We start from the raw sequence: 12,144 nt of genomic DNA on the forward strand, positions 1-12,144 counted from the left end.
TCTTTGAGAACACTTGTGGTGCTTTTGAGTTGGGATATGGGTTGGGTTATGAACAGGTTTGGTGGTGTGGGTAGGTTTAAGGGTGGGTTAAGGTGTAAGGGATGGTCAACAGTGTATTTACAAATGTAATTACAATAGTTAATAACAGATGTAATTACATACGGGTATTTAATCAAGCATAAATACACAGTAAATACATGTATTTACACAATAAGTACATTGCAACAAACTATTAATTCCCGTGTAAGTACTTATTAGTTAAGGCCACTTAATATAAAGTGGGACCTTACATTTTATATAAATTGTAATTTATAGTAGGCAGCACACATAAAATTGGCGTTGAAAGAGCTTAAACAAACCCTGACACTGCCGTATTTAAGGTGCGTGTTGTTAATGATGACATTTCATGCTATAACGTTAGCCAATTTCTTTCTATTATTAGCCGCAAAGCGATCTATATAAGCTACAATGCTCGGATTAACAATTGACATGGTCTGTAAACTCTCTCAGTGTGTTTACACACAGACACTTGTGATGTATTAGGCGTCTGACACCCAAACAAATAATAATAGCGCGTAGACATGAGCCCACGTTAGCTGCGTAATTACGCTCCTTGATCAAAATAATGCGGTGATATAAGACTTACGCTAGTCACACTGCAAAGCATGGCATTACGCGTGAATTTGGCAGATATTAACGGCTTGTCAATCCCACAGGCTGCTAGCTCGGTAAATAAGCAAACTCACCAGCTGGCTCAAACTTTTGAAGAAGGAGTCTGTGACCATTAGTTTCCATCTCTCCTCAATGTCACTCGGGATTGGTGAATAAACGTGATAAGCTGTCAACGCGCCCAGCAGCACAAGAACAAACACTCCTTTGGACCTCATCATTTATTGTTATTATTTCAGGTTGTAGCTTGATATCTATGGTCTGCTGCTTTTCCTTTTCCACAAAGTCTCCGACACTTTGCGAAGCTCCCCTCAGCTGCGTTTATTAGCCATTGCGCTCTCTCCCTCTGTGTTAAAGTGTAATCCTGGATTAATTTTGGACTGGAGCCAGCGAGATATGACAGCACGTGTTAGTGTCATCTGATCGTGATACCGCACGCGTGCATGTGAAACGATTTGCGCGTCTGCTCCTTCTTCTTCAGCCTTGATCGCAGACTTGATTCAATCTTGTAAGGGGAGTGAGCGGAGCTGCAGTGTGTTACGCCGAGCTCCTCTCACATTCCCCAGATAACCTCACGGGTCATCGCGTGGTTTTGTGTATCTAGCTGTCTTCACTTACATTTAACACCCTGTAATGATTTCACTTTTCAGTGTGTTGAAATGTCTCCACTTGACAAAAGCACCATAATAATTCAAAGTAAATACTATAGTTTTTATTGCTTAAAAAGTGTTGCATGCAGAACTGTTGCAAACATTTATTTGTGTTGAATTAAAAAAAATTGAATAAAATTCAACTTAATTTGTTTGTTTAAATTCAACACAATTAAATTGTTTACAACCACTTAATGTAAAATAATTGAGTAAATCCAAGAAATCATAATTGAATAATTTTTTTTCAGTGTATAGTAATATATACTGTTGAAGTCTGAATTATTAGCCTCCCCTGAATATTATTTCCTCCAAATTTCTGTTTAACAGAGCAGATTTCTTTAGCACATTTCTAATCATAATAGTGTTAATAACTCATCTCTAATAACTGATTTATTTTCTCTTTGCCATGATGACAGCACATAATATTAGACTAGATATTCTTCAAGACACTTCTATACAGCTTAAAGGCTTAACTATATTAATTAGGTTAACTAGGCAGGTTAGGATCATTAGCATTGAGGTCCTGCAAAGAGAAACAATTCCCAAAGACAGGAGTGGCAAGCTTGTGGCATCATATTCAAAGAGACTTGAGGCAAAGGTGCATTAACAAATTATTGAGCAAAGGCTGTGAATACTGATGTACACCTGATTTTACAGGTGTTTTATATGTAATAAATTTGCAACAATTTCAAAAACTCTTTCTTCACATTGTCATTATGGAGGATTGTGTGTAGAATGTTGAGGGAATAAAGGAATTTAATCCATTTTGGAATAAGGCAAAAACAAATGTGGAAAAAGTGAAGCGCTGTTAATAAGAGGTGTAAAGAGGACCTGAAAACCATACTTAAGTAAAAGTACAGATACCTTACTGTAAAATGTACTCCAGTACAAGTTACAGGTCACTAATTCCAATTAGACTTGAGTAAAAGTATTAAAGTATCGATTTTTAAAGAACTTAAGTGCACTGTAATAAATGGCCGGGATTTCAACGGTAAAAAACTGTAAAAATGCTACAGTAAAAATCCGTAACTTGGTGAACAGTATGTTTCCTTAATATTTACGGTGAATAACCGTAAATTGACTTTCCCAGAATTACATGCACGTCACTTTTTATACTTTTTGTTGACATTACCATGGATCTTTTCAGTCGTTTATCTATCAGTGATGTACATTAGAGATTTATAATGGTGATAACAATGTTTATTTCATGACTTTAATTTTATGCGTGTTACCATACTGGTGTTTAGTAGTTGTTTGAATGACACTGAGCACCTTCTATACAATGATAACCTTTTCTGATTGTGGGAAAAGTTGTTTGGGATAAGCTTTGGTTCATTATGTAACTTTCTCATCACCACCTGCATATGGCTGAGTTACCGTGTCTATCTGTTTGACAAAAGATGTGTAAATGTTTGTAATTCAAAATACAGACATATTACATCTATAAATTAATGAAATACGGTAGTTTACCGTAAAAATTAGAAAATTGCTTTTACGGTTTGTACCGTATTTTTAACGGTAAAGTACTGGCAACCACAGCTGCCGTTTTTTTACTGTAAATTTTACAGATTTATTTTTTACAGTGTATTTTACTCATATGTAGGCTCAAAGAACACCAAGAAATGTTTTATTTCCTAATAAAGAAATTAAACTAAATACGAACACCTCAATGTTTCAAAATGGCAGAACAAAATAGATTTAAAAAAAAGAACAAAAAGTCTCAAACTTAAATGTTCAAAAAAGGCACAAACAATTTTCCAAAAAACAAAACAAAAACTAGTAAAACTATTAAAAAAATAGTAAAAAAAAAATTCAAAGCTGACTTTCATGTGATTCACCTCTCAGTCTCAAAAGGGGGGGATACTTTTATTTTAGGTAGTTTTTCAATTGATTGGGATGTATTCTCTGTATTAAAGTTAAACAAAGAGGAGCAGTGTTATTTTTCAACTTAGTAAACTACATATAAATTCAATGAAAAATGCATCACAAACTCACAGCTAAATGCACCTAATGCAAAATGTCTAGATCCAGTGATACATTTGTTCACGTTGCACAAAAACATTAAGCTAAAACAGTCAAGTCATGTCGCAGTGGTTTTTGCAGCTTGATCTCACGAGAAAACGTAAGTATTTCACGTTTTGCCAGTTTAGTGGCTAATCGCACGAATTCGTACGAGTTCAGTCGTACGAAATAGTACGATTTTAAAAAGGAGGCGTGGCACCTAACCCCACCCCTAACCCCAACCGTCATTGGGGGATGAGCAAATAGTACTATATTGTACGAATTAGATCGTACGAATTCATACGAATTAGCCACTAAATGAAAAAGTTACGAATTGCCGTGAGATTGTGTTGGTTTTTGCCATATCAGTAACTGTATTCAATTCACATTAAATGAACATTAAATAGACTCTTACCTGAATGTGTTTTCTCAAATTTGATGATAAATTCTTAAAAAAGATGCCAACTTGTCGCACACAATCACAATGTAACGAGTAACAAGAAGCGCCCGTTCAAATGTAGTGGAGTAAAGAGTACATATACTCAATCAAAAATGTAGTCAAGTAGAAAGTAAAAGTTGCTTATATTTTTAATACTCAGCACAAGTACAAAGTAGCCCAAAAATACTTAAGTAAAGTAACAAAGTCCATTTACTTAAGTACTTTACACCACTGCTTTTAATACCTTCCGGATGCGCTGTAATATATGTTAAACTTAGTGCACTTCATTTGTTTTTGAACCATAATTAAGTGTTTTAGTAACAACTCTTTGTTCATGAATAATACCATAGTGTAATAACTGTTGTGTTGATAAACTGTAATAAACACTCTATTATATATTAGTTTCACTACAGTAAACTCGTGTATATTATAGCATAATATATGTAAAACTAAGTACACTTCAAACATGAAAATATATAGTAAATAGTAGTAAATACTGTAGTTTTTTTTAACCATGAAGTGCATTAACGTTTTGTTCATGTATATTACAGCATAGTGCAGTATTAACTATTGTGTTATACTGTAGTAAACACTCTCTATATTAGTTTTACTACAGTAAACTGTGGTGTATTATAGTATAATGTAAGTAGTTAAAACTAGACAAATTGACTGTGTTTAAAATAAATAAATAAATAACCATGTTACAGTGAGGTGAAAGTTACAGTGAATATTCCACCCAATGCCTTTACCACACTGATGATCAGGTCACATTAAACAGTGTGACAAGCATGTGCTCTCTCTCACACACACACACTTGTTCCTATTTCTCAGTGGGGACTCTCATAGATGTGATGATGTTTATTATGTAAACTGTATATTCTCTCCAATTACTTCTAACCTAGCCCTCGTAGTAAACAATCTGCACTTTACATCTTCAAAATACTTCATTCTGTCTGATTTATAAGCATGCTTACCCATGAAGACCTCAACTTTGGTCCCCACAGTCCCCATGAGTCTGTGTGCATTCAGGTTTAAGTTCCTACCAGGATATAAAAACCAGTACACAAGCATACACACTTTATTTTTTTTAGCAATTAGTCAACATTTTATGTATTCCTTTGAAACTTTCATTGAAATAAATGTTAAGTAAATGTATATCCTAATGCAATGTGACTGAAGCTTCAAAGAATTCCTCTGATAACCTCCAGGATGGTCTCATGTTTTGGTCCTCCTCCCCTGAGGAGTTATTGGATAAGGAGATATTATCTGCTCGCATGACATTCGGCCTGAATCAATGTACACAAATAAAGGAGAGTCATGAAGAGAGATGAAAAGCTTTAATCACAGAACTGAGAGAGAGAGATTGGAGTATAGCTTTTCACTTTTAACTCTCTCTTTACCTATGTTTCTCCCATAGTTTGAAGTATATTTACCCTATTCATAACCTGCCCACTGTAATAGCCTTTAGTTGACTTTACTTAAAAAAAAGAGTAAACTCATTGCCTTATTATCCAACCCAGGCTCATTCTGAAAACGTAGTCCAGCGGACGTTTCTGGAGACCACGATTTACGTGGCCGGAAGCTGCGGGGCGGTGTGGCGCCGCTCTGCCCCTCCTCTTCGTGCTCGCCGGCCGACGGCTCCCCTCCGAGTGGAGGGCTTTCCCGATGCAACCAGTTTGTCCGCTTAGCTCACAGCATTGCGTCGGCGGATCGGAGGCCCTGGAGAAGGAGGAGGAGGAGCCGGCCGTGGGGATGACGACCGAGATCGAGTCCGGGAACAGCGGTTCCGGAAATCAGGTAAGATGAAAAACAGAATCCGAAAAATAAGGGCGAGAACGCGGCGGGATCCGAAAACGCGGTCGAAATCAAAGATGAGGGCTTTTGCTTTTTTTTTCTTTCTGGACGGCTTGTGCAAACCGTCGCTTGGGTTTAGGGAAGGAGGAGGAGGAAGAGGAGGGTGGCCGGGTCGGCCGATCCGGCGGCTTTTCGCGCGAGAATATCGCTGGCGTGAACGGCGTGCGCTCCCGAGAGGTGCCCAAGATGCGAAAAAACGTCCGCGGGGCTACGTTTCCACAATGAGCCCGGGTTGCTAACGTCTCTCGCGAATGCCGTTCGCGCCCGCGCTGATCTCACGTTGACCCACCAGAGGCCGCTGTCTGACTGACCGAATGATTGACTGCGCAACCGGCCAATCAGCTGACCCACCCTCCTCCTTCCCTGAACCTAACCAGTTTTAAAGATTGACCTGCCCGTACGCTCACTTCCCTCAACCCGAGCAACAACTTAGAAAAGCCGTCTAGAAAAAGAAAAACCCTCGTCTGTTTTTTTTAAAAAACCGCGTTCTCACCCTGTTATGAACTCGTTCACTTTATTTTTTGGATTTTGTTTTTGTCTTACCTAATTTCTGGAACCGCTCTTCCCCGGACTCGAACCCGGACGCCTTTGTCAACTCCTCCTCTCTGCATCTGAAGTCCGCCGACGCACACGGTGAGCTGACCGGACAAACTGATTGCAGCGGGAAAGCCCTACACACGGAGGTAAGCGGTCAGCCGGCAAGCGCGAAAGGGAACGGCGTCACACCGCCCCGTAGCGTTCGCTTAAAAAAATGAAATGCAGCCATACGTACCTCCCGGGACGTATTTCGCGGTCTCCAGAAACGTCCACAGGACTACGTTTTCAGAATGAGCCTGGGTTGTTATTATCATTAAGTAAACAAACTAATTGTAGTTTATTATAATTATAAAAGTTATTAGGCAATAGGTTTACTTTAGGTTTACTGTGCCACTGTGTACGCTTTTAGAGATCTCAAATTGCCTAACCCACCAGAGGTGTTGACTGACTGACCAATTGACTGACCCACCCTCCTCCTTCCCTAAACCCAACCTATTTTTTTTCGATTGACCCGAGAACCCACTTCCCTAAACCCAACCGACAACTTTCCAAAGCAATCCAGAAACAGAAAAGCCGGAAATAGAAAAATCCAGCTTAAATCAGCCTACGCTGGTTGGCTGGTTATAGCTGGTTGACCTGCCTTATTTTAGAGGGGTCCATTTGTCCATTTCCAGGCTGGTTTCAGCCATTTCCAGCCTGGTCTTAGCTGGTCAAGCTGGAAAATGACCAGATAAATCCAGCTAAAACCAGCTTGATCAGCCTGGTTTATGCTGGATATAGCTGGTTTTGGCTGGACTCCCAGCCTGGCTAGGCTGGTCAAGCTGGTTTTAGCTGGTCATCTCCCAGCCTGACCAATGGAAATGACTGAAAACCAGCCTGGAAATGACCAAAAACCCCTCTAAAACCTAGGCTGGTTTAAGCTGGATTTTTCAGCAGGGTTAATAACTCTTATTGGACTGAAAGAAGAAAGTCATATATACCTAGGATGCCTTGAGAATGAGCGAATCATAATTTTAATTTGCATGAACTAATCATAAAATTAGTAAAAATGTATTTAACAAATTTACCTGACATTCAGAACAAATGAAATAGTGAGCTATTTAAATATGTAATAACCAGCCACACTTTGCGTTATAATTATAAACTCCTTGACTAAAATAACGTGTATAATGACGCACGCTTTTCCCAATATATCAATTTTCCTATATAGCAATAATTTCTCTTCTATAAATAAGGCTGCTGTGTCAGATCTATAGTGGCGTTTGGTTCAGTGATGGCAATATTTGCTGCAGTTTCATGCTGGTCTGAAGAAAAAAGCCATATTTTCTCAAGGCTTGGAAACTTTTGTCCTATGATGAACGCTAGCCTGAAGTTCCCCCTAGTGGACAAAATAATCATTTTAAGGTCAATATTATTCGCCCCCTTCAGCAATATTAGTGTTGGATTGTCTACAGAACAAACCACTGTAATACAATGACTTGCCTATTTACCCTAACTTTACCCTAATTACCCTAGTGAAGCCTTTACATGTCACTTTAAGCTGAACACTAGTGTCTTGAAGAATATCTAGTCTAATATTATGTGCTGTCATCATGACAAAGAGAAAATAAATCAGTTATAAAACTATCATGATTATAAATGTGCTGAAGAAATCTGCTCTCCGTTAAACAGAAATCAGGAAAATGTATATAGAGGGGGGGCGAATAATTCTGACTTCAGCTGTATATGGTACTTTAGAAATAAAAAGCAAGACATTTACAGTTCTAGAGTAATATAATCATGCATAATAACGAATTACGCTATCCAAGATGATCATGATTGCACTATGTAAAATTGAACTTGGCCCCATTTGAGATCCTCATAGTTACGAGGAGATTGCCGATATGCACACTGTCCCATCACTCACAAGATGGAGCTCAAAGCTATCGCCAAACTTTGCAGGAAACTTTGCGAGGAGAAAAAGCTGCAGGAGATCTGAGATAAGCTTGGCATTCCAGCGCTTCATCCACAGAGTCCGCATTCCTTCATAGAAAGCGCTGAGGATCGGAAACCTCCAGCTCCGGCCATCCACATTCTCCAGAGGGAAAGCACATGTTACCTAGCATTTCTAATCCCTACTTTGCTTAGCCTCGAGACAAAGCCGCCTCAGTTGATTTATAATGCGCACAAATGTCACCACTATCTGTAAGGGCATGGAAGAAAGAAAGCTTTGGCTCAATGTTTGCCAGCGATGAAGTTAAAAAGCCGATCACAACCTGCCAAGAGTTGCAGTCATGCTGGCTCAGGCCCTGTCCACACGAACACGGGTGTTTGTTAATCCACACTTTCTCTTAGTGGTTTCAGCGTCATTCGTCTGCATGAAAGTGTCAGGTGACTGAAACCAAAGCTTTCTGAAAACTCCCGCCAGGGTGAAGATTTTCCCCGGGTACATTGAGGTCATGTGGACACTACAACTGGAGTTTTCACCTCATGATGTCCGCATGAGTGCTGTTTTCTCTTTTCTAAATGGCCAACTCGACCAGCTTTGTATATCTAGTTATTACATTCATTCATTCATTTTTGGCTAAGTCCCCTTATTAATCTGGGGTCGCCACAGCAAAATGACTCGTCGACTTATCCAGCACACATGCCCGTAGCCAGAGGGGGTCCCCGCGGCCAAAAGGTCCAGAATTTGTCCTTTTAATTATTTTATGTTATTTAATATTATATAAATATCTGTCACTGACTCGGTCCCAGTCATTCCCCTCGCTGGCCAGCAGAGGCCGCCATCCCCGGATTTCTAGCATTACATCATCCACCTAGACGATTGTGCACACACCTGAATTGAATCCAGTTAACGACCCACGTACCCTTTATAAGCCGCACTCAAACACTCAGTCAGTGCGAAGTCTTGTTTAGCCCCGGCCAGCATTTCTGAGCGTTATTTCCTGCCTGATCTCTTGTGTATTACTCCAGCCCGTTTCTGACTCTGCTTCGCCTTCTGCCTGCCCACGACCCAAGCCTGATACACGGACTCTGATACTCGCTGCCTGCCTTTGACCCATGCCTGGTAAATCACTCTGTGTCTGTTTGCCGCCAGCCTTGAAACCTTTAATACTACTGTTGATGTGTGTTTGCACCTTTGTGCATATTGCAACCCAAGCTCATTCTGGAAACGTAGCCCCGCGAACGTTTCTGGAGACCGCGATTTACGTGGCCGGAGGTACGTAAAGGCCGCGTTTGGTTTTTTTTCGAGCGAACGCCGCGGGGCGGTGTGGCGCCGCTCCGCCCCTCCTCTTCGCGCTCGCCGGCCGACGGCTCGTCTCCAAGTGGAGGGCTTTCCCGACGCAATCAGTTCGACCGCCTAGCTCACAGCGTTGCGTCGGCGGAGGGGAGGCCCCGGACGAGGAGGAGGAGGACGAGCCGGAGCTGGCCGCGGTGGACGACGACCGGGATCGAGTCCGGGGAACAGCGGTTCCGGAAATCAGGTAAGACGAAAAACGGAATCCGGAAAATGAGGGCGAGAACGCGGCGGGATCCAAAAACGCGGTCAAAATCGAAGACGGGGGCTTTTGCTTTTTTTTTTTTTTTTTTTCGATCCGGTGGCTATTCGCGCGAGAACGGCGCAGGCGCGAACGCCGCGTGCTCCCGAGAGGCACCCACTCGAGACGCGAAAAAGCTCACACAGCAGCCTCTCGCAGATCCGCGAAAACAAAAAAACGCTCGAATACGTACCTCCCGGGACGTAAATCGCGGTCCGCAGAAACGTCCGCGGGGCTACGTTTCCACAATGAGCCCGGGTTGGCATATTGTGTATTTGAATGAGAGCGTGATCAATAAATACTGCATAATGGATCCCTCCATGTCAGTCTCCTCGTTACAATATCTTTATTATATAATTAATATATTTATATTCAATATATATTGTACTTTCAGAAGACCCACCCCTCACTGACAAAGGTCCAGAATTTGTCCCATAAATGAGCTCATTTGTCCTATTTTGACCGCTGCCATTATAAATGATGAAAATAATTCATTGAAAAGGCTTCAAGACCAAACTGATCGTCTGTCGGCTGTTGCTTCGGTGGGGCTATAATCTGATGTAGGAGAAGTCTTCTATCACTGCTGTGTTGTTTTTAAACAGAGAAAACATTTTACAGGAAACTTTTATTCTAAATCTTAAACCTTATTTTTGAAATAAAAATGAGCAGTAAAAGGTGTGCCGCATCAGAAGCGGACCATGTTAAATTCAAGAGTTCACACTTAGCTGATGATTTAATATAAGCTTGTATGGCATGCTGTCCGGGAGAGAGGGTTGTTGGGAAGGGTGAGAGGTTTCTTCCATACGAAGATAACAATGGACTGAAACTGTGGTCAAAGGGGAATCATATGATTGGGAGATGGTGATTAGTAAATGCGAGATCAGTCGTGATAAATCATAAGCACGTGATGCTCTCGAAATTTCTTTATAAATACACTTCACTTAATTTGAATATATTTTGGCCTTTGTTATCTAGGAATTTTCAAATGTACTTTTTTTTTTTTTTTTTTTTTTTTTTTTAATACCAAAGAGGCTAGAAACATTCTGAAGAACTCATTCATTAATATTATTATTGTTGTGTTTTAATTATTATTTTTTTTAATCAAAATGGCCAAATTGTGATGAGGACAGCTGAATTTGCTGGCCAGTTTGTTTTCGTCAATTAAATGACAGTAGGCTACAGTGTTTTTACTTCAAAATTTAACAGATTGCTAATTTTCCGTAATTATGTATGATGTAATAAATTTGTATTTTAGAAATTCGTCTTATTTTAATTTTTTTAACTGCAATTTTTAGGAAATATTTTAGTACATCAAAAAGTGTGGTTATGATGACATCTGCCTAGCTAATCCAGCAAGAAGAAAAAGAAAAAAAAAGTGACTAAAATGCAGTATTTAAATATCATAGTTAAATAGAAACTGAGGTGTATAACTGCAGAAAGGTCCACTTTTTGACCAAAAAAAAAAAGGACCAGCCCTTTCACCAGGCTGGCTACAGACCTGGCATATGTTTAACACAGCGGATGCCCTTCCACCTCTGGGAAACATCCATACACACACTCATTCACACTCATACACTACGGACAATTTAGCCTACCCAATTCAACTGTACCGCATGTCTTTGGGGGAAATCGGAGCACCCGGAGGAAACCCATGCACACGAACGTGGGGAGATCATGCAAACTCCACACAGAAACGCCAACTGAGGCATAGAGGCTCGAACCAGCAACCTTCTTGCTGTGAGGCGACAGCACTATTTACTGCGCCACTGCGTCGCCCCCATCTGTCCAAAACGAAATAAAGAAAATCATGTTTTATGCCTTCCATAAAAGCCCAGTGTTGATTAGCTCTGTTTGCATGACTAGTGCACAGTTCTTTAATTAAAATGTTTAACAATTCACCTTTGAAACTTCTTTCTCTTTTAATAATTGCTACATTCTCACCACATTCAGCAAGAAAGCATTGATTATTCGTGTGTGTGTGTGTGTGACAGAAGCCATTAGGAGATCAAGCATCACACAACAAGCCACAGCGACCTCAAGTGGTTGTTAGGAGAAAGCTGAACATAATGGATAACAGAAACGGAGGCAGTGTGGTTTCACTGGGTTATTTTCAGCATGTTATTGATGGATAAACAATTCTTTGGACATCAACACAATTTAAAAAAAAAAAAAAATTTTCATTTAAGAGAGCTGTTTTGGTGTCTTAAATTGTTACTAAACACTTTATACTTCGATCATTAAGGGGAAAATACTTAATATTTATGCATGCATTCATTTTCTTTTCAGCTTAGTCCCTTTATTAATCTGGAGTCACCACAGCGGAATGAACCACCAACTTGTCCAGCACATGTTATACGCGGCGGATGTCTTTCCAGCTGCAACCCATCACTGGGAAACGTCCATACAGTCACACTCATACACTACAGCAAGCCTATTCAATTCCCCATTACCACATGTCTTTGGATTGGAAACC

The 12,144-nt window shown here is 40.2% G+C and overlaps 1 protein-coding gene across 4 annotated transcripts in view; it reads right to left on the minus strand.

Moving 5' to 3' along the window:
* aadac (arylacetamide deacetylase) overlaps positions 1 to 12,144 on the minus strand; it is a 34,551-nt gene that overhangs the window by 21,802 nt on the left and 605 nt on the right. For 2 of the 4 annotated variants that reach the window (XR_012391207.1, XM_009291389.5), the window contains exon 1: positions 747 to 1,179. The exons of the other annotated variants lie outside the window; for them this stretch is intronic. Coding sequence is in view for 1 of the 2 variants with exons in the window: in XM_009291389.5 (XP_009289664.2) it covers positions 747 to 890 (144 nt within the window). In the remaining variant the exon portion in view is untranslated. Of the gene's footprint in view, positions 1 to 746; positions 1,180 to 12,144 lie in introns of those variants that run through there. 4 annotated transcript variants of the gene reach the window in all.

Source organism: Danio rerio, chromosome 15 (assembly GCF_049306965.1).
Source record: "Danio rerio strain Tuebingen ecotype United States chromosome 15, GRCz12tu, whole genome shotgun sequence".
NCBI classification, from domain to species: Eukaryota; Metazoa; Chordata; class Actinopteri; order Cypriniformes; family Danionidae; genus Danio; species Danio rerio.